At 41.6% G+C, this 23,712-nt stretch overlaps 1 protein-coding gene across 1 annotated transcript in view; it reads left to right on the top strand.

Annotated features, from left to right (window-relative positions):
• LOC137371883 (contactin-associated protein-like 5) overlaps positions 1–23,712 on the top strand; it is a gene marked incomplete at its 5' end in the record, with an annotated part of 700,863 nt that overhangs the window by 13,697 nt on the left and 663,454 nt on the right. Inside the window, one exon of the mRNA XM_068034867.1 lies at positions 1,453–1,646. Within this exon, the coding sequence (XP_067890968.1) occupies positions 1,453–1,646 (194 nt within the window). The remainder of the gene's footprint in view (positions 1–1,452; positions 1,647–23,712) is intronic.

Below are 23,712 nucleotides of genomic sequence, written 5' to 3'. Positions count from 1 at the left end.
TCAGTCTAAGCGGTTGTGAATATCAGCCTGTTCTACTCCATCTTTCCTCATAGAACCAGTTTCTCATCCCAGGAATCGATCTATGTCATCCTTTTCCTCAAAATTTAGGAATAAGACCATATTTTGTATGAAATTATTGGCTGAATCCAATAGATCTCACTCTCAGAATCATTAAACCTCTCTCTGCCAATTTACAGCACACTGATACCAGTGCTGCTGCTCCTTTACCTCTGTCTTTGTCTTGCTTTGTCTGACACAGTGCTGGTTCTTTTAGTCCTTTTTGTTTGTGTCAGTGCCAGTCCTCATACCCACATGACTGCTTTGTCCCCTCTTATGCCAGTCTGTATTGGTGCTGGTTTACACCTCCTGTCAGATAAGCCAATTATAACTCTTTATCTACTTCATTCTGAATTTCTCTGCTTCTGTTTTTTTTTCCCCTGACAATTTGTTTTAACTGTGTTTAATTATACTATCTGGTCTGAAAATTTTTTAGCCGACACTGGTTGTTGCAACTTAGGCTTGCTTCCAGCAGTCACCCCCATGATGATGATGACTAGATGGCAATCTGAGCAAGGCTGGCAACAAGCACTAATGACCAATTGTGGGCACTGCTCTGTTTAGGCATCTAGTCTCAGAAAAGTGTGGTGGGAGTCAGTCCCACCTGATTTGTGTAGCCTTTGTGCCTGGAGTAGATGTAAGCATTCAATCAGATGGCTGACCTTGGGGGTAACCTTGGAGGACAGGGGCGGTAAAAGGTTGCTAAAGAACTGATGTAACAAATTTCAACACCTTTTTCCTCTGCTTTGTTCCAGGAAATCTGTATTATTTGGACAAAAAAAACAAACCGGGGAAAAAAATAGGTCTAGTGTAATTTAGCAGAGCTCAAATAATTGCAATCTGGAGTGGAAATACAATCCAAATTTCCTCTTCCTAACCCAAGGGTACTGGGGCTAATTGTAATGCCCTAGCAGTGCCCAGCAACTTGGGACCATTCTATAGTTAGCTACTGAATGGGACAAAAAAACATGTTGGGAAAATGCCTGAATACGTTCAGAGAAACAGATCATTCCGCCCAACAGGTCTATACCAATGTTTATGCTCCACGTGAGCCTCCTCCCACCTTACTTCACTTCACACAATCGCATATCTTTCTATATGTTTCTCCCTCATGTACTTCTTCAACTTCCCCTTAAATGCATTTGTTACTTGCCTCAAGCACTCCACATGTGGCAGCAAGCTCCACATTCTCACCATTGGTTCATATAGAACAATCACATCTTCTTTATAAATCATCTAAAATTAGCATTGTATTGTTTTCTGTTAATGGAGACTTTTATTTTAATAATAAAATGTGCAGGTACCTAAACTAATTTGAGATTTGCTTACCCACACTTTAGGGGAGTCAGTAACACCTTTTGTTACCAATGGCTTTTTAAAAAAATTGTATTTCAGGTGCAGGTGGATGGTCCCCACTGGAATCGAACAAATACCAATGGCTGCAGATAGATCTTGGTGAGAGGACAGAAATCACAGCTATAGCAACTCAAGGTCGATATGGTAGTTCAGACTGGGTAATAAGTTACCTGTTGATGTTCAGTGATACTGGAAGGAACTGGAAGCAGTATCGTCAAGAAGACAACATTTGGGTAAGTGCTTCACAATTCTATTTTAAGTCTCTGTGCCAAGTATAAAATGTGGGATAAGGATAAAAATTCTAACTGTGAAATGCATTTAACACGAAATATATCAAAAATAACTATTAATAGACAGAATAGATAACCCTTTTTATCCCTTCATATACAAAATACCCAAACATTCTTGTTAACCATTTTTTAAAACTTAAAATGTATCTTTGCTCAAAATGATTTCTATGTCAAGTTAAACAATTTATGTCTCATTTCTGACCGTCTATTGTCGAGTCTTTTTGTGCTTGTTGCTGTAATTAATTACAAATCTTTATCCTCAGTTTTATAAACTATCACTATCGTGTTAAAGTCAGCAAATTATGTGGACCTTTATGGAATGATATACATTGCTATTACCAAGACCAGATTCAAAACAATACTGAGATACACTCAAAACACAGCTGTGGAAGGAAAACACAGGAAAGACTATGCAATAATATCCTTTACAAAAATCAAACTGATTCATTTTCAATATTCAATAGTTTTTTTCCTATCTGCTTCTGATGAAAAAGAAAGTAGAACTTAATCATAATATTTTGTCGCCAGTTGATTTTTGCTTAGGGTGCACTGCAGGTTAAATTTGCTTCTTCGGTGACATTTTGACAAATTGTTAGCTTGGACATAGCTTTTTTTTTTAAGGCAGAAGCAATTCTCCCTTTTGGAACTTGAAGGTCATTTATTAAATGAGAATGATAGCCCAGTGATTACAGAACAGGACCAGCCACCTATTACGTCATTAGTTCACAGGGAAAATTGTAAAATTGAATTCACTAAATGTGGCTATACATGGACTGGAATAGAAGAAAAAACACAAAACAAACTTGCTAGATTGTTGTGAAAATCCAACATGCTTGCTGAGGTCCTTCATGGTAGCGACATGCTACCTTTACCCAGTATGGCTCACATGTGAATCCAGTTCCACATTGCATGATTGACTTTTAAAGACCCTCAGTAGGGGGTCCGTTAGCTTAGATGGCTAGAGTGTGGTACAGGATAATGCCATGGAGTCAATCCCCCTGCTGGCTGAGGTAGCTATTGGGGCCTGCCTCCTCGTCGTGCCACATAGTGTTTTCATGGTATAAGCCATGATTAGCAATCCTTGGACAATGAGGATACTATAGAGAGAACTACTAGATATGGGCAATAAATTCTGCGATGGAAGTAGTCAAAGTTGCAGTGAATAAGCAAGGCCGTCTTCCAACCTGTCCTTTCAATGAAAGAGTTGTGATTTGGTGCTTTGTCTTAAAATGTGGACAGTTTGTGTGCTACCAGGGAATTCTGTTAGATGGTGGTTGATAACCATCTGTTCTGGAGGATGAGAATTTCTTTTTGCAGCAGTTCTTTTCAAATAAAAGGTCCTTTAAAAATAGAGGCTAGAATTTTCAAAAAGGTATGTAATCTCGCCGCCAGGACTGAAAGTAGACCCTGGGCCGCATTTTACCAGTAGCGACCAATTAAAAGGCCACTGCTGGGACCACCGCCCAATTGAGGACAGTGGCTCACCTCTCAGACCAATCAGAGGGCCTGCAACCTTGGAAGCACCACCAATAGAGGTAGCCTCTGCTGAGACTGCGGGTAGAAGAGGGCGCCCCCACGTTCAGATACCCTGGAAGGCTAGATAAGTTTTTTTTAAAATCAGGTTGCAGCCAGCCAGCTAGGTAGGCAGGCTCTGGCAATCGGGGATAGGTGGGGTGGTAGGTACACCGTCCAGCAGCAGCTATTGCAGCCTGGGGGCCTGTCTGTGGGCCATGGAGCAGTCACAAAGGAAGGTTTACCGGACGGTCTTCCCACGCGGCAGCGGCCCCTCCAGACGCTGGTAAAATGCCAGCAGGGGTGGGAGTGGCCAATCGTTGGCTTAGCTAACTGCACCTCTAAGGTTTCTGTTGCTGATAATATCCCGTAGTGGTGGGAAGACATTGGGCTCCCCACCCGTTGCCATTTACCTGGTCTCCCACCTCCCAACCTGTCTCCCGACAGCTGGTAAAATCCAGTCCAGAGTTTCTGCTGTTTTGCTCTCAGACAAATGGAAATCAACTGTCATTTTTAATCTGTCCAAGTGAGATTTGATGCAGCTTTTTATACAATAAAATAGCACAAACTAATTTCAGTTAAAAATAAATTTTTGTTCTGCCTCAGCCACACCCTATTCTCTTTCTTGTTTAGATATAATTCTCTTCTGTCTTCTATTTTGTCCTGGCTCGTCCTGCTATGCTTCAACCTTACCTCTGTTGTCTCAATACTGTCTATAATTAGATTTCTAATGTAATGCACCAGAGTGAGTGCTGATCAGGAAAGAGATTTGGGGATTTTATTGGATAAACTGATGGGCAGAATGCTTGGCACAGCTGAGGTAAAATTGACAAATTAGGCACTGCATTGTATTAATAAAGAGATAGAATATAATTTGTTTTAAAATGTATTGTTGTTGCATAGGACATTGTTCCGAGCCCCCTCTGGATTATTCTGATTAGGTTTAATCAACAGAAGGATATTATTGTCCCCATAAGGATACACAAACAAGTAATAAAAGGTCACTTCAGATGTCAAGAATTTAAGTTATGAAGAATGCTTAAGCAGGTTGAAAGTTTTCCTTTGGGAAACAGGAAGACCTTGAGATCATTCATTTGAATTTTTTAAGGATTGACATTTCTCAAACTTTCCACATGACTATGATAGATTAATTTCATTGTTCATTTACACATAAGAGATAAGAAAGGAAGCTAGACTAAATTTAGATCCAAATCTTAACATTACAGAAGAAGTTGCCAGGGAAAGCTATTGCAAGAAAGTATCAATTGATCAAAAAGACATCCAAGTGTTATTGGGAAGAGGCTTTTTTTTAAAAAAAAAGTTAACTCTCAGGATTATGGACTTCACTGGCAAGGCCAGCATTTACTGCTCATTCTGAGTTGCCGTCCATGTGGTGAATGTACTCCAACAGATTGAGGGTTAGGGAACCATAAAAGTGAACATCTTCCTGCAATGTTTTCTTCATCCAAAGGTTACAAGAGCCAGGGATTTTTTTTTTCCCCAAAAGACAAAAATAAAAGGTAAAGTATAACCAACATGCAGGCGATTGACAGAGTTGTCCTGCAAACACATTTGACAGCTGCTGAGGACGAGACAATGCAGTTTTAGATCATGGAGAGTTATCTTATATGCCACACCACAGTAAATTGCCCATCAATCCACGTAACAGCATCCTTGGAGAGGTGGAGACAGGCTTGAAACCACAGCTGACAGGTCAACAGGGATCTTTTGGGCCCCCGGCACAGGGAAGGAGGCAGGGTGGGCACAGTATTACAACAGGTGGTGGGTGGGTGTGGGCAGCAGGCCCATCACCTAGCAATCTTCCCAGGGCAGGATAGGTCAATTCAGAGGTCAATTTAAGACCCTTAAGAGGCCAATTAAGAGCCTGATCCCACCACCACTGGGGTGGGGTGGGGTGGGGTGGGGTGGGGTGTGGAGGGTTGCAGTGGCAGTCTCCACCCCACAGTGTCTGGGATTCCAGCACTGGGCCTGGGTCTGAGGCCTCTGCAGTACCAGTAGTGGCCACCACTCCCAGTGGTGCTGACAGCCCTCTGATTGGCCAGTAGAACAGAGGCAAAATCCCCATTTTTAAAAAGGGACAGGGATCCCAGCTCACTAATGAATCTTTAATTGAAAAACACCAGAGGTTCACCCCAGGGGCCACAAAAATGCACAGGCAGAGATCCCCCTGCCTTTTCAGCCCAGTACCCCACCTCCTACTCAAAATGCAGCCCATAATATCACTTGTAATCACCCTCCTTGGTGTCACCATTCTTGTTTTGATCATAAACACACAACATCTTCAGTTTCCTGCACTGCTTTTACTAAAGTTCTACTTCCCCTTTCCTTCAAAAGGAATTGTTAAATCACTTCATTCTTCTGATTCACTCATCTCTAACTATCAGGTGACAAGCTGCATTCCACATAAAGATGCTCTTTGCACCTGGGGTTAAGCTAGACTGTTTCCAGAAATTACCACATCATGCTAGTCCCATCTGGCAATCACTTCCACAGTACAGCTGGAAAACACAAACTGGGACACTAACATGACTAAAAGTCACACCCAGCACTCTCCTCTCACATAGCTGCCTTCTCACACTACTAGTCTCTGGTAACTGGACTACCTCTCACTTCTCTAATGTACTTAAACCCATTAGTTGGACCCATCAACCAATTGAAACACTGGTGTACCATTTTCAACACAACTAATCAAAGGGTAAGAATACTTTCTTATCCAGTTGATAGTTGGAATCTCATTGAAACCAGTCTAACCAGTGCTTGCAAGAACAACTACCAGTTAAAGCGCTACCATGTCAATAGGCATACTTTATACTCAACCACTCATTTCAGCCACTCATTTGCCCCCTTACTCTGAATGGTGAGAAGGTGATAAACTATCAAAAAGGGAAGGTCTTGTGGCATATAATAGCCTTTGACGATTCTTGAAACATTATAACTTGAAATATTCCACACTGTATATGACAAGTTGCCATTTATAACAGCTCCATGATAAATATAGATTGGCAGAACTTCTTCACACTTCTGGGCTCCTCTACATCCTCTCAACCTCCCTGTTATGTTGGGGCCATTGTAAGTGTTTTGTGTGGTTTGCAGCAGAACATGATTTTTTCCCCTCTTCTGATGCCTAATTGGGGACACTTGTAATGTGTTACTGTTGTTATGACCAGGTGAGAAAGAGGTCTAGGGTTCCCTTTCAGCCGTCACCTGGTCTTACTGTAACAGGGTTTAATTTTAACGCACTGCTTTTTTTTTTAGCTCCCCCTTAGTGAAGCCTTGTTCACTGCATTCCAATTATAAGGCAAAGAAATCAGCACAAACAGGCTTTCTTAGGTTTAAAGAAAAAAAGCTGAAATTTATTAAACTTAAACTCTAATTCGGTTAACACCTATGGATACACGACGTGCCCACGTACATGCGATACACACATGCAAATAGAGGCAGAAAAGAGCAGAAGAAAAATAAAGTGGAAAAGTTCAAGGCAATATCTGAAGAGTTGTTGTTACATTTCTTCGAGCTTACTGTAGAGTCCTTGATTGTAGGTAGATCTTTCTTTTAGTTGGGGCCCAGTATTCTTCATAAACCTTGTTCGCTGTAGGAGATTTTCTCTCTTGGGGTTCATGTGTCTTTAGTAGATTTAGAGGCTTGTGAGAAAGAGATGGGAGCAGGCAGACAGGAGAGGCTGTGGTGAGAGAGCCAGGAGAGATCTTCTCAGTCCAGGAGCATTCTGCCCAAACTGTTTGCACAAATTCAAAAACTCAGGTTGCCCAGCAGTTTAGTCATGTGACTACTGGTTTGACCATGCCCATTAGTGTATTCAGCCTGGAATGTGAGGTCCCCCACCTTCAACGTCTGGTGATCAAAAGTCCATTGTGGGTTGAATGCGTCAGGGAATGGTCCTTTGTCCTTTCCAAGCACTGTCTGTTAATATGCAAATATCTTTCGAACCAAGATCTGGCAATTTTCTAGAGCAAGTCCTTTCTTCATTTCAACAATAAAGTTTGAAGTTTAGTGTCCATGTGGCAAAATTTATATGCCTCATGTTTGGCAGGTGGGGGCCTGCATGATATTGTTAAAAAAAATAAACCACATTTTACATTGCTCTCATTGAAATAATGTTTTATGTCTGGAAAATAATTCTGGCCAGTGGTTCTTTTAAAGTGCTGTAGATCAGTATACGTTTTACAGCTAGTAATGTGCTTTTATAGATTGGAGAACAATACAATTCTGGAAAACGTTTATGCTTCAACTGAATAGGAAAAAAATTATTTATAGACTTTTGAAATGCTCGCTGTTCATACTTGTAGGAAATACAAATATCATCTTATCATTTATGAATATAATGGCTAAGATATAATACAAAATAAAATAAAATAAGACCAGCAAATGGAGATCTGACTTCTGGTTAAATATGATGGAAATTCAGCTCTTGCACTGAAACTCTGGAAAAAACCTACTGCATGACTAATAACATGCATTGTATTGATAAAACACTTTTATTGCCTGCTGCTATTACATTTTCACTTCCATAGCAGAAAGTAACAAGGTGTGTATAGTCTTTCTCAAGTGAATGCTGCATGAAAAAAAAGGTATTTTATAATAGCCTGCTCAGCTATCACTATAATGCTCAACCTCTGTCACCTCAGTATCAACATGTTTACTCAACTGCATATTGTAACAGCCAATTTTAACTGATCTATTGGTTTCAAAGGAATATTGCTCATGGTTCTGGCTGTCATCGCGGAAGTGCTCGACCTGAGATAATTATTAAAAGGCAACCACAATATATTTTTAAATGGCGACAGTTAAACTTGACATTATTTCAAAGAAGAGCAGTTATTCCCAATGGCCTGGCCTATATTTATCCCTTAATTAACATTACAAAAACAGATTATCTGGTCATTACCATCTCTTTGTGGGTGTTTGTCGTGTGTCGATTGACTGCTGTATTTCCCACATTGCAACAGTGGCTACATTTCAAAAGTACTTCATTGGCTGTAAAGCACTTTGAGACATCCACTGATCATGAGAAGCGCGATATAAATGGAAGACTTTCTTTCTTTTTTAATTTATAATTTATTTGAAGCTTTTATGTCACTCTGTCTGTTCCCTACTAAAGCTAAAAGCCCTGAATTTCCTTGATGTCAATTATACTGTACTTATGCTGGACAGTTATACCATTCACCATCAAAGAGATTAACAGACAAGTTTCCTGGTGTAGTTAATTTTAAATTTTTGGTGCAGCTCTGGTGAAATTTGAGTGTAGAAATGATGTACATTGTTAACCTATCCTTTCCAGGGAACTTCCATGCAACAAAGGCGTAACTCTTTAAAAACATTGATGGTGCCTCTGAGAGCTTGCACTGACACCCAGGACTGATAGAATTTTATAGGTTTCTATGAGATCCTCCTTCACTCTTCTGAACTCCAGTGAATATAATCCTAACTGACTCAATCTCTCCTCAGTCCCACCATCCCAGGAATCAGTCTGGTAAACCTTCGCTGCACTCCCTCTATAGCAAGAACATCCTTCCTCAGATAAGGAGACCAAAACTGCACACAATATTCCAGGTGTGGCCTCACCAAGGCCCTGTATAATTGCAGCAAGACATCCCTGCTTCTGTACTCAAATCCTCTCACTATGAAGGCCAACATACCATTTGCCTTTTTTACTGCCTGTTGGACCTGCATGCTTACCTTCAGCGACTGGTGTACGAGAACACCCAGGTCTCGCTGCATATTCCCCTCTCTCCGTTTATAGCCATTCAGATAATAATCTGCCGTCCTGTTTTTGCTACCAAAGTGGATAACCTCACATTTATCCACATTATACTGCATCTGCGATGCATTAGCCCACTCACTCAACTTGTCCAAATCACTCTGAAGCCTCTCTGCATCCTCCTCACAACTCACCCTCCCACCCAGTTTTGTGTCATCTGCAAATTTGGAGATATTACATTTAGTTCCCTCATCTAAATCATGAATGTATATTGTGAATAGCTGGGGTCCGAGCACCGATCCCTGTGGTACCCCACTAGTCACTGCCTGCCACTCGGAAAAAGACCCATTTATCCCTACTCTTTGCTTCCTGTCCGCCAACCAATTTTCTATCCATCGCAATACACTACCCCCAATCCCATGCGCTTTAATTTTACACGTTAACCTTTTATGTTGGACTTTGTCGAAAGCCTTTTGAAAGTCCAAATAAACCACATCCACTGGCTCCCCCTAATCAACTCTACTAGTTACGTCCTCAAAGAATTCTAGTAGATTTGTCAAGCATGATTTCCCTTTCATAAATTCATGCTGACTCTGTCTGATTCTACCACTGTTCTCCAAGTGCTCTGATGTTTCTGTGGTCAGATGCTATCCAAACATTAATTGAGCACAAATCCTTTCTTTGCCTGTAAACTACAGGACCAACATCATGCCCACACGGTGCCATCTGTGTCATCTTGCATTAAGGAGAAACCTATCACCCATGCCAGTTCTGTGCCGTGTCTACCTGATGGAAATGTTGCCAACTTGCAAACATGGCAGTTGTCAGTTGCTTGATTCTTGCACTCCAGACTTCCTGATCGAGGCATTTTCCTTAGGTGATTTGGGAGGAGCTTCATGCAGTGGTAACCTTCACTTCTGCAGTGGGAGTTGACCTCTTACCAGATGTTGTCTACAGGTTCTCCTGCGGCATATGGTAAAATGCTATGACAGCATGTCTTGTAAAGTGGAAACAGTGAAGACTGCTCTTTGACATGTCCAGGTGGGAGGAGAGGCCTACAAATGTAGGTCCCCAAGATTATGACAGATGCAGAAAGAAAAATATTTGTTGCACCTGCATTTGGGGGCATCTCATGAACATTTTTCCGCACCATTCAGAATGTTAAAAGAAATGCCAACCTTGCCACTTACTATGATACTATTTAAATAACAAAGGGAAATTCTGTGGCACAGTTGGTAGCACTCTTGTCTCTGAGGAAGAAGGTTGTGGGTTCAAGTCCCAATCCAGTTCAGTAGGGAGGGGGTGCTGCATTTTGGATGTGATGTTAAACTGTCTCCCTGGCTTCTCAGATAAAAAAAATTCATAGCATTATTTCAAAGATGAGCAGGGAAGTTATCCCTGGTGTCCTGCTGAATATTTAACCCTCAATCAACATCACAGAAACAGGTTATCTTGTCATTATCCCATTGCTGTTTGTGGGAGCTTGCTGTGCATAATTTGGCTGCCATGTTTCTTATATTACTACAGTGACTATACTTCAAATAGTACTTCATTGGCTGTAAAATGCTTTATGATATCTGGTGGTTGTGAAAAGTTTGATATAAATGATAAATGCAAGTCTTCCTTTTTTATCCTACCAAAAAAACAAAAATGGAACAATGTCAGAATTTGCACCAAAACTATGGAGCAGAATGCAGTGAAATTATCCTGGAAATGCAAAGCAAAACAAACGCTTTAACTACTAAGTGGTCATATGCCTGCCAACTTCAAATGGATGAGTGGAATACCATGGATGGTCCTTCACCCTGGATAATAGGGCCTAATTTGTTTAAGTAAGTTTCTTAAAGATAGGTGCAACATAGTATTTTTTCTCCTACAAATGGGAATTCTGGTGAGGGATCACATTGCCATAATTGCACAATGGTAATAAGGCCTACATTTTGTGGCCTCTTTTTTCATAGCAGTAATCACTGTTGGAAAGTTGGACTAATTGGGACCTTGTGAATGTTAGTCGAATCTCTTAACCACCTAACCGCATCCTATACAGCCTACAAAAAATTATCCCGAACTGATGCTTAGATTATCAAAAACATTGAAGGACAATAATAAAGAGGTTAATTGAACACAGGGGGGAGTTTTAATCTATGAGTGGGTTGGGGGTGGGTAGGATGTAAAAATAGCAGACATTTCACACATGACCCCAACCTACCTCCAACATGTCCACGTTCGTGTTTAGTGGAGATGTGTTTGGCTATGTGTGGGTAACCTGCACGCCGGAGATGGGTCAATCATTAGGACAGGCTTTGCGATCATTAGGACTTGATAATGTAGCAATTTTCTAATGACTTAAATAGGGATTTTAATTTAACTTGAGTTTTCCGGGGCTCAGGAAACTCGCCCGTTATACAAAGGTGATAGCGGCAGTTCCTGGGAGTGTTTAAAGTTGGTGGGGGTGAGGCGCGGTGAAAGGAGGTGGGTTTGTACACCAAAGGATGTAGGTGAATCAGCAATTGTACTCAATTTCCCTGATGGGATTAGGTCATTAAGCTGCTTCCCGCACTGCATCCAAGACCGGTCCACAATGCTTGTGCTGCTCACCGCCTTAGCCACCTCCAACTATACCTTCTTGTTGACAGCCACAGCTTACTTCCCCATTGCTGGGAAAAAGTATGTGACTCCTACTCCTGATTATGTCCAGCAGTAATTCAAGGGAAGCATCACTGAACCTAAGTGCTGGTCTTGCTGTTCGCAAATCCATGCTAAATACCTCTTGGCTCCTCCAAATTCCATTTCTGCATTGGCCCTTTAAGTAGTGGATTTCAGATTGCATCACACAGGCGTGCATCACACCTGCTATGCAGCTCGGTGATGCCAAACCCAAAAGGAAAAATGTAATGATTCAATCAAGTCGAAATCAGAGAATTTGAGTTTACTACCAGGTTTCGCACATGCAATTCCCCCCCACCCCCACTCCAACCCCCACAATGCCTCGAAACCTAATGAGAATATAAGAACATCAGAAATAGGAGCAGGATTAGGCCATTCAGCCCCTCGAACCTGCTCCGCCATTCAATAAGATCATGACTGATCTGATTGTGGCCTTAGCTCCATTTTCCTGCCTGCCCCCCCTCCCCCCATCCCTTGTAGATCAAAAATCTGTCTAGCTCAGCCTTGTATATATTCAATGACCCAGTCTCCACTGCTCTCTGGAGTAGAGAATTCCAAAGATTAATGACCCTCTGAGAGAAGAAATTCCTCCTCATCTCCATCTTAAAAGGGAGACACCTTATTTTGAAACTGTGCCCCCTAATTCTAGATTCTTCCATGAGGGGAAACATCCTCTCAGCATCTACTCTGCAAAACCCCCTCAGAATATATGTTCCAATAAGATCACCTCTCATCCTTCTAATCACCAATGAGTATAGGCTCAACCTGCCCAACTTTTCCTCATAAGACAACCCCTTCATACCAGTGATCAAATTAGTGAACCTTCTCAGAACTACGTCCAATGTTTGCATTAATATCATGACCATTGAACTTAAAAAGTTGCTGATTTTGCCCAACCTACATGAATTTAAATAGGTTCATATTAGACATTCTTCATCAATCGTACTGTTACGACCGAGGTGGGAGGAGTGCACTGTTAATTCAGTCCCACTTCTCCACAGGTCGCCACATATATTTAAATTTTCCCACTTACTGAAACCGTCAATCAGATTCGAGGCAAAGTTCCTTCAAAGATGCAGAATGTCTTCACAGAGACAGATAACAGTACAACTTGATACAGGATTTTACTTTTCAAGAGAAAGATAAGCAGGGTCTTCTTCTGTTCTCCTGACTGGTCAGGAAGCAAACTTCTTTCTGTTCTTGACCAAAACCAACTGGCTTTCTTAACAGTTCAAAGTGAAACAAAACTGTTCAGAAGCAATCTTGTGACAGCAATAAATCATGGTCTGTCATTTTCTTGTAAACATCTGTCCCTTCAGGTTATAAGTGTTTGCTTGAAATCAGATGCCTTCCAGTAAGATTTGTTTACTGGCCAACCTTCTGTTGACCTTCCTTTTGAGAAAAACACTCAAAGATTAGCTTCTTCCAGATTCCAGCATCCATGAAATCCTTTGTCAGATTTTAAAATATAGATTCTCAAGTTTTAACAAAATACTGGAAACCCTTATAACAGTACGTTTCCACACATTTACAATGGCAGAAGTTGACTGCTTGTAATTTTACTGCACTCTAGGCTCAGCCGTACATTTATATGAAGTACAATAGTAAATACTTTGTCTTCTTGAATGAAAATGTTATTAGTTTCCTTATAGATGCTGTCAGTTTCATTCATTTGATGCAATAAAGCATCCTGAAGCAGCCAAGAGAGATGTACAGCAGCCATTTCACTTGCTGGCAGTAGCTGGACACATGCAGGCTTTCCCAGTCTGGAAGAAGTCAACCAAAAATCACTGGCCGTAAAACATTTAAAAACAAATTTTGGGAACTTTACGTTTCCAGCGTTACAACAGTGATGACACTTCTAAAGAACTTAATTGGCTGCAAAGTGCTTTGGCATGTCCTGAGGCTGTGAAAAGTGAATATTTAATAAAAGTATTTTTTTTTAATTACATAGTCTTTAGGGGTAACTAAAGTTAGGCTGCTCAATGTCTTTTAAAAAATTCTTTCATGGGATGTGGGCGTCGCTGGTAGGGCCAGTATTTGTGGCCCGTCCCTAATTGCCCTTGAAAACTGAATGGTTTGCTGGGCCATTTCAGAGGGCTGTTAACAGTCAACCACATTGCTGTGGAATTGGAGTCACATGTAGGCCAGACCAGGTAAGGACGGCAGATTTCCTTCCCTGAAGGGCATTATTGAATCAGATGGGTTTTTACAACAATTGATGATAGTTTCATGACACCATTACTGAGACTAGCTTTCAATTCCAGATTTTTATTAATTTATTAATTGAATTTATTAATTAATTGTATTTAAATTCCACCAGCTGCCATGGTGGGATTTGATCCTGTGTCCATAGGGCATTAGCCTGGGCCTCTGGATTACTAGTTCAATACATTACCACTATGCCACCATCTCACCAAAATTGTACCAGTGGGATGAGCATTGACCTGGATTTATACTTTCTGAATCAATGTGATGTTAATATAGGGTGCATCTGTAGTCCAAAAGCACTCTATGTTATGTAGAACAAAACCTTTATGCATCTGCATTGCAGTATTGCTTTATTCTATGAACATATTGGACATGGATATATGTGCGTCCTTTATTTAGAGGAAATAGCTTTCCTGTCGGAACCATTTCCAAGACACCCTCCTTACAACAACAATAACATATTTATATCGCGCATTAATGCAATAAAACATCCCAAGGTGCTTCACAAGAGCAACATAAAACAAAGTACGACACTAAGCCTCAAAAGGAGATATTAGGTTGGTCAAAGAGTCATAGAGTTATAGAGCACAGAAACAGGCCCTTCAGCCCATCATGTCCACGCCGGCCATCAAGCCTATCTATTCTAATCCCATTTTCCAACACTTGGCCCATAGCCTTGTTCGCTATGGCGTTTCAAGTGCTCATCTAAATACTTCTATGAGAGTTCCTGCCTCTACCACCCCTTCAGACAGTGTGTTCCAGATTCCAACCACCCTCTGGGTGAAAACAATTTTCCTCAAATCCCTTCTAATCCTCCTGCCCCTTACCTTAAATCTATGCCCCTGGTTGTTGACACCTCCACTAAGAGGTAGGTTTAAATGAGTGTCTTAAATGAGAAAAATAAGGTGGAGAGGTGTGGGGGTGGGTGGGTGGGTGGTGGGTGTTTGGGAGCTTAGGGCCTAGGCAACGGTGGAGCAATTAAAATCAGGGATGCATAGAGGGCAGAATAAGAGGAGCACAGATATCTTGGGGGTTGTAGGGCTGGAGGAGATTACAGAGATAGGAAGGGGTGAGGCCATAGAGGGATTTGAAAACAAAGATGAGAATTTCAAAGTGAAGGCATTGCTTGACCTGGAGCCAATGTAGCTTAGCAAGCACAAGGGTAATAAGGGAATCGGACTTGGTGTGAGTTGAGACATGAGCAGCAGAGGTTTGGGTAATCTCAAGTCCGTGGAGAGTGGAATGTGGGAGACCAGCCAGGAATGTGTTGTAATAGACAAGTCTAGAAATAACAAAGGCATCTTGGGCAGAAGATGAGCTGAGACAGGGGCGAAGTTACGGAACTGGAAATAAGCGGTCTTAGTGATGGCACGAATATAAGGTCAGAAACTCATCTTGGGGTCAAATTTGGCACCAAGGTTGCGAACAGACTGGCTTAATCTCTGACTGTTGCCAGGAGAGGGATGGAATCAGTAGCTAGGGTCTGAAAACAATGGCTTCAGTTTTCACAATATTTAAGTAGAGGAAATTTCTGCTCATCCAATACTGGATGTTGGATAAGCAGTCTGATAATTTAGAAACAGTGGAGTAATTGAGAGAAGTGTAGGGAGGGAAAATTGAGTGTCATCGGCATACATGTGAAAACTAATTACAATGATAATAATGTCATCAGGGCTCACAGAACAAAAAATGTCACATGTGATGTCAAAATGAAACCTGGGAGACTGAATCGGTAAAGTGCTGAAGCATTTGAATTTATATATCAATTGGATTTTTTTTAAATTGCACATAAGTATATGTGAGTGAACAAATAAATTTTACTTCAAAAATCAGATAAATATTGCAGGCAAATTGGCGATCGACTTGTATTGTAAAATTTATGTACATAAGTTCTTATATACAAACATAAGAATATAAGAAAAAGCAGCAGGGGTAAGCCATACAATCTTTGAGCCTGCTCCACCAATAAAATCATCTCGGATCTTCGTCCTCAGCTCCAATTTTCTGCACTAGCATCATATCTTCCAAACCCGCGACCTCGACCAACTAGAAGGACAAGGGCAGCAAATACATGGGAACACCACCACCTGCTAGTTCCCTTCCAAGTCACACACCATCCGGACTTGGAACTATATCGCCGTTCCTTCACTGTCGCTGGGTCAAAATCCTGGAACTCCCTTCCTAACAGCACTGTGGGTCTACCTACCCCACGGTTCAAGAAGGCAGCTCACCACCACCTTCTCAAGGGCAATTAGGGATGGGCAATGAATGCTGGCCTGGCCAACGTCGCCCACATCCCATGAATGAATAAAAAAAAATCTGTTGATTCCTTTAGTGCCCAAAATCTATCAACTCAGTCTTGAATATAATCAATGACTGAGCATCCACAACCCCCTGGGGTAGAGAATTCCAACAATGGAATACATTCCCTTATTAGCCAAGTCTTTGAAAGTAAGAGCTGGAACTATATAAAACACTATTTAGGTCACAACTGGAGTATTGTGTGCAGTTCTGGTCACCTCATTACAGAAAGGATGTAATTGCACTAGAGAGGGTACAGAGGAGATTTATGAGGATGTTGCCAGGACTGGAAAATTGGAGCTATGAGGAAAGATTGGATAGGTTGGTGCCATGCAGAACCCCAGCTGCCAAGAATGAGGCATATTAATTTCATTGAACATTGATTTTAAACTGTTTCTGGAGTGAAGAAATGACTTATTGAAGAGATCACCAGACCTTTGACTGGAGGACATTTGCATATTAAGAGACAGTGCTTGTGGAGACAAAGAACTACTCCCTGGGCCAATGAATCCAGATGGATTTTGATCACCAGACATTGAAAATGTAAGGAAGCGCATTCCAGGGACTGCTAAAATGATACAATCCACAAGGACAGAACTAGTTAGTCACATGACTAACCGGCTGATCCAGGCTTTTGAATGAGACACAGGACAGTTTGAATTCGGAAGGGAGTTTGCAACTGAAGCTGGAACAAGCAAGCCTCCCTCCTGGCTGTCTGTCTCTCGCATTCTCCCAAGCCACCGGACCCACAGAAGACACGTAAACCTCAAGAGAGAAAAGACTCCGACATCAAAACAAGTTGAAGCGTGAACTGGGCCCCAACAAGCTGCAGGATTAGCCTGCAACCAAAGACTCCACATTGAACTCAAAGGACTGTAATTATAATCGTGATGTTGCCTCAAACTTTTCCCCTTTATTCTTTTCTACTTTTTCTGTCTCTATCTGCGTGTGTGTTTATCGCATACGCATGCTAGCATGGTCGCTTCTCATATTTGTAGTCGTTAACCGGATTAGGGTTTAAGATTAATAAACTTGTACTTTTCTTGTTTAAATCTAAGGAAACCTGTTTGATTTCTTTGCCTTACAATTGGAGCAGTGAACAAGGATTCACTGAGGGAAGCTAAATACACGGTGTTTCTAAAATTAAACCATGTTATGATTAGACCAGGTTAAGACTGAGAGTGACCAGATCCCTTCTCACCTTGTCCTAACACTGGGGTTGATCTATGTGGAACAGAGGAGGCTGAGGGGAGATTTTATTGAGGTCCACATGGTTGTGTGGAGCCTGGATAGAGTGGATGGGAAGGACCTATTTCCCTTAGCAGAGGGGTCAGTGACTAGGGGGCTTAGATTTAAATTGGTTGGTAGAAGGAATAAAGGGGAGATAAGGAAAAATGCTTTCACCCAGAGGGTGGTAGGGATCTGGAACTCACTGCCTGAAAGTGTAGTAGAGGCAGAGACCCTCAACTCATTTAAAAGGTTTCTGGATATGCACCTCAAGTCCCTTAACCACCGGGGATACAGACCAAGTGCTGGAAAATGGGATTTGGATGGGTGACTCGTTTTTCGTCCAGTATAGATACGATGGGCAGAGTGGCTCCCTTCTGTGCTGTAAATTTTTCTACATTTTCTAAATATTTTAAACATCTGAAAAGGAGGAACATGCAGGGATGTGGAGAGGGGGCGGAGGAGTGGGAATACGTGAATTGCTCCTTAGGAGAGACAGTATGGATACAAAGGGTTGAAAGGCCTTCTTCTACACTGTAACGAATCTATGATTCTAGGTATCAACCCTCTGAGTGAAGACATTTCTCCTTGTCTCAATGCTAAATGGGCGACCCCTTATCCTGGCACCATGACCCTTATTTCTAGACTCTCCAGCCATGGGAAACAGCCTCTCAGCATCTACCCTGTCAAACCCTCTAAAAATGATATACATTTCAATGAGATCACTTCTTGCTGTACAGCAGAGAATATAGGCCCATTCTATTTAAGATTAACATAGTTATTTTCACCAAGACGCAAGGTCTTAATTGTAAAAGGAATTATTCTTTTTGCATTGCAAGTACTTCAATACAACTTCTGCATTGCCATCACAATTCCATGCAGTTCTGGATCAATTTATGAAAAATTGAAACATTTAATACAGAATCAATTATATTTTGTCAATGAATATATTTTTGGCACTTAGTTCAATTTATAGATTGATAGAATGCTAATTGTTAAACTTTGGGAGCACATAGATACTCTTCTTTGCTGGTACAGCTCAGCCAAAGGTGAAAGGAATGATAAACCCATGAAACCTTACAGAGTGACCTTCAAATAATTCAGGTAAGCTCTGAGTTGTAACATCTTAAAGCAGGTAACAAGAGGGCTGCCAGGGAGTCAATTTGCTCTTTCAGCTGTTCCCAGTTCAAATGCAAATTATTATCCAGGTCTGCATGTCAGCATTCAGCTAGCTGTTACCAGACTTCACACTGGCATATGGACTGTTGTTAATAGCTGGATGAAGGAAGCATACATCAGCTGATTGGGGTAATAATGGGAATGTTGATTTTACTTATTCCTTCACAAGATGTGGGAGTCATTGGCAAGGTCAGCATTTATTGCTCATTCCGAACTGCCTTTAAGAAGGTGATAGGAAGCCACCTTCTTGACAACTGAATAGCTTGCAAAGCCATTTCATGGGGTGGGGGAAAGTTCAGAATCAAACACATTTCTGTGGGTCTGGAGTTAACATATATATTACCAGATTGGGTAAGGACAGAAGTTTCATTTACTAAAGGATACTAGTGAACCAGGTGTTTTTTTTTTAACAGCAATCTGGTAATTACATAGCCACCATTACTGAAGCTAGGTTTTATTTTAAATTCCAGATTTATTTATTGAAGAATTTAAGTTCCCAACTGCTGTGACAGGATTTGAACTCATTTTATTTATAGATACAGCACTGAAATAGGCCCTTCGGCCCACCGAGTCTGTGCCGACCAACAACCACCCATTTATACTAATCCTACATTAACCCCATATTCTCTATCACATCCCCACCATTCTCCTACCACCTATCTACACTAGGGGCAATTTATAATGGCCAATTTACCTATCAACCTGCAAGTCTTTGGCTGTGGGAGGAAACCCACGCAGACACAAGGAGAACTTGCAAACTCCACACAGGCAGTACCCAGAACAGGGCGGCACAGTGGCGCAGTGGTTAGCACCGCAGCCTCACAGCTCCAGCGACCCGGGTTCAATTCTGGGTACTGCCTGTGTGGAGTTTGCAAGTTCTCCCTGTGTCTGCGTGGGTTTTCGCCGGGTACTCCGGTTTCCTCCCACCACCAAAAGACTTGCAGGTTGATAGGTAAATTGGCCATTATAAATTGCCCCTAGTATAGGTAGGTGGTAGGAGAATATAGGGACAGGTGGGGATGTGGTAGGAATATGGGATTAGTGTAGGATTAGTATAAATGGGTGGTTGATGGTCGGCACAGACTCGGTGGGCCCAAGGGCCTGTTTCAGTGCTGTATCTCTAAAAAAAAAACTGAACCCGGTCGCTGGAGCTGTGAGGCTGCAGTGCTAACCACTGCGCCACTGTGCCGCCCACAGTGGTAGTGCTGGTGGTGATCTACTAGATCACTAATGTAGGCCTCTGGATTATTAGTCTAGTAACATAACCATGATAACCATTACCAATTTATGACCAGGTCTCTCTTGTGGAGCTGACATACTTCCACATCTATTGATGTAAACCCCTTGACTCACATGATAGCCCCTAAAGGAGGTCCTGTAGAAGAAGTTGCCTGGGATTTCCATGGGGATTCTCTTGTGGGAGATCAGCAGAAGCCCCAGATAAATGATGAAAACAACTAAAATCAATTATTCTAGTTCTCCAGGTCTCCACAGATCTCCCACCGAAATGATTGCAGGAAACTGGGAAAACTTTGCATAAATTCAAGGCCAGTGTCTTTGTGCTGCTCAGTAACACAGTTTGGATTTTGGCCCTGGGCAGCTCATGCTTGATGGTTGATGTTCTTTTCTTTCACTAATGTTCTATCTATTATCATTGACCTCCTATGGGAGTTTTATAGCCTTAGGGATGGATGCAATGGAATTGGACAAAGATGACTCATTGTGGACATGAAGGACATATGTAATACAAAGTTGTTATTGAAAACAGCAACAGGAAATGTGGAATGATTACTGCAGATGTCAGAAAGTCACAGAATAATTTATGTAGTTCTGGGGACCTAAGAAATTGCAAAACAGGACATCACATATGGAAATCAATTACCTTAAAATTGCCATCATAGACAGTGCTTTTAATTTCCTGATGAGTCTCAGGCAAAGTGCTTTCCCCTTCATTAATGGAATTGCTTAGTAATCATGTCTAAGGTCAAGCGTGTCATTTTTGTTTGACATTTCAAGGTATGGTATTTGCATGTTGTTAACTGAACAATAGATTCCCTCTGATGGGATTGAGCACATTTTAGCAATTAGACTCCAAGATGTCTCTTGTGTTGCTATTGTTATTCCTTGACAGACGATTTCAAAGTGTTTATTTGGACATAACAGATGTGATGCAGGTTGAACTTCTATTTGTTATGTTCCAGCATTTTTTTGTCATTTTAAAAGCACAATATTGATTGCTGTAATTTTGTGGTGTTTGTGGAATTTTAGGAAACATATTTAATGATCCATTACTGAGGCCACTGAACGGTTTTGTTCTTATTGAGCTGGTAGCATCAATTTTGTCAACGTGAACTCACATGTGCAGACGGAAGACATGAAAAACATGCTGTACAGTGTCAGCCTTGACTCAGTTGCTAGTCTTTGGGCCAGAAAGTTATGGGTACCACTTCAGAGAGAGCACAAAATCTAGGCTGACACTCCAGAACAGTACTGAGGAAGTGCTGCACTGTCAAAAGTGCCGTTTTTCAGACGAGATGTTAAACCGAGGTCCTGAGTACCCTTTCAAGTGGGGATAAAAGATCTCAGGGAGTATTTGAAAGAAGAGCAGGGGAGCTATCTCCAGTATCCTGGCCAATATTTATCCCTCAAAAAACATCACTAAAACAGATTATAATAAAAACAAAATTATCTGGTCGTTATTATATTGCTTTTATGAACTGGGCACAAATTGGCTGCTATGTTTCCTACCACAGTGACTGCACTTCAGAAGTATTTTCTTGGCTGTAAAGCATTTTGGGATTTTGAGGTCATGAAGGTGCTATCTAAATGCAAGTTCCTTTCCCTTAGACTCATAGCACATAAGGAGGCCATTATGCCTGTGTCAGCTCTCTGTAAGAGCTACCAATTCATCCCATGCATCTTTCTCCTTAGCTCTGCAAATTTTTAAGCTACTGTTATGAGGATGCTTCAATATTTTTGTTAAGTAATTTTTGAGGACTCATCTAAATTGTGGAGATGGATTCATTGGAAGGCTGAAGATTTCATAAATGCTGGACTTTGCTTTATTGTTGGCAGTTCACTGAAATACACTGAGATATTGTTTGAAAACAATCTTTGCTGGAAATCGTGTGCTTTGGGCTCAGTAAACAACAGAAACTTTGGTGACCTGGGGAAGATGTTTACAGAGAAGCCACATGTCAGGTTTATGGAGGTCAAGAGGTTGACTTTCTGTTTGGGTATTGTTTTCAGTTCAGTTGGGGGTATGAACTGTTTTGAAGACAGTTGGTGTTTTGCCTGCTAAGGAAAAATAAACCATCAAGCTCAGCTTTCTCTACCTCTATGAAGAAATTCTGCAAACATCAAGTGTGGAAGAGCTAAAATCCTTGGTGCTGCATCTTTCCTGAGAAGCTGGAAAAACCTGCCAGAGTAATCCTCAACACTACCTGAAAAGAACTGCTTTAGAAAAGATCTCAGTGATCAGTCACCATATATCCAGACACCAGACCAAAAGGGACGACTGACTTCCTTCCCTATCTTCTCCTTTTTCTTCTAGAATTAGCAAGTATTTGACCAAAGATTTCTTTTTTTGTCTTTTTTTTTGTAACAGACCTCTGCAGAGAGAATTTCTGTATTTTTTTCAGTATATGTGTGTATGTGAGTGTGTGTGTAGGGAATTTTAAAAGGGAACTTTCATATTTGAATCTGTGTGTTAATGCTTTGCTTTGTTACGACAGCGTACTCCTCCCAACTCAGTCGTAACACTACTAAAGTATTTACATTTAGGTTTACCCTCCGCGCTTCATCAAAATGGTGCCAAGGGATCTTTTCTGTCCACCTAAGATGGCAGACAGGGCATTGGTTTACTATTTACTTGAAATACAGCAATTCCAACAGTGCAGCACTCCCTCAGTACTGCATTGGACTGTCAGCCTTGATTTTTTTTGCCCAAAGTCTGGCATTCTGATTCAGAGGGGAGAGTGTTACTATTGAGTCACGGCTGATACTGTAGAGCACATTTTGCACGAGGAAGCACTTAAAATTCAGAATATGCTTAAATCACATTTATAGACAAAGTAATGATGGCAGTTTGGCTCTGAGTTGGAAGGTTGAGGGTTCAAGCCCCATTCCGGGACTGAAGGGTAGATGTTGGCTACTGGAGGCAGTTAAGGTGAAGAGCTGTTTTTTCTGGGATTCAATTTTAAATGCAAAGCCTCTGCAGAGTAGAGCCGGTGAGCTGCGGGTGGAAAATGAGGACCAAAGGGCATTATTCCAGCTGATGTCCGCCTGATAATTGTGCATCACCGATATGCTCATGGTGCACAAGGAGCACTGGAGGGGACGAGGAGTAGGGGCAGCAATTTTGGGTGCTCTTAGTCAGAAAAGCATTTCCAACTGCTGATGAGCATTGGCAATTTTGTCTGCTGAGGAGAAGAAGGGGAGATAGGAAAGTTGAGGGGTTGGGGGGGGGCAGCATGGAAGAGGTAAGAAGACCATTTTGAGTGGCTAGGGTGACTGAGGAATTGCTTGAGTCACATTGGTTGAGGTTCCTAATTTAAATTATTTCATTTCGATGTGTTAATGAGCCTTGAACAGACCTCACACAGAGGCTCTGAACACCCGTTACGTTGGCCTACACTGAAATCTACACCGGAACGTGCCTGGGTGTGTTGCAGGCGGTTGTGTAGTGGTATTATTGCTAGACTAGTTACACAGAGACCCAGGGTATTTCTCTGAGGACATGGGTTCGAATCCCACCACAGCAGAAGGTGGAATTTGAATTTAGTTAATAAATCTGGAATTAAAAGCTAGTCTAATGATGGCCATGAAACCATTGTCGATTGTTGTAAAAACCCACCTGATTCACTAATGTCCTTTAGGGAAGGAAATCTGCTGTCCTTACCTGGTCTGGCCTACATGTGACTCCAGAACCACAGCAATGTGGTTAACTCAGCAATGTGGTTAACTCTTACATGCCCTCTGAAATGGCCTAGCAAGCCACTCAGTTGTACCTAACCACTACGAAGTCAATTAAAAGGAATGAAACCGGACGGAAGACCTGGCATCGACCTAGGCACCGGAAATGACTACGGCAAACCCAGCCCTGTCGACCCTGCAAAGTCCTCCTCACTAACATCTGGGGGCTTGTGGCAAAGTTGGGAGAGCTGTCCCACAGAC

The sequence above is a fragment of the Heterodontus francisci genome, chromosome 7, assembly GCF_036365525.1.
Source record: "Heterodontus francisci isolate sHetFra1 chromosome 7, sHetFra1.hap1, whole genome shotgun sequence".
In the NCBI taxonomy this organism is placed as follows: domain Eukaryota; kingdom Metazoa; phylum Chordata; class Chondrichthyes; order Heterodontiformes; family Heterodontidae; genus Heterodontus; species Heterodontus francisci.
The sequence above is the reverse complement of the archived record's forward strand: the minus strand, read 5'-3'. Positions and strand labels throughout refer to the sequence as shown.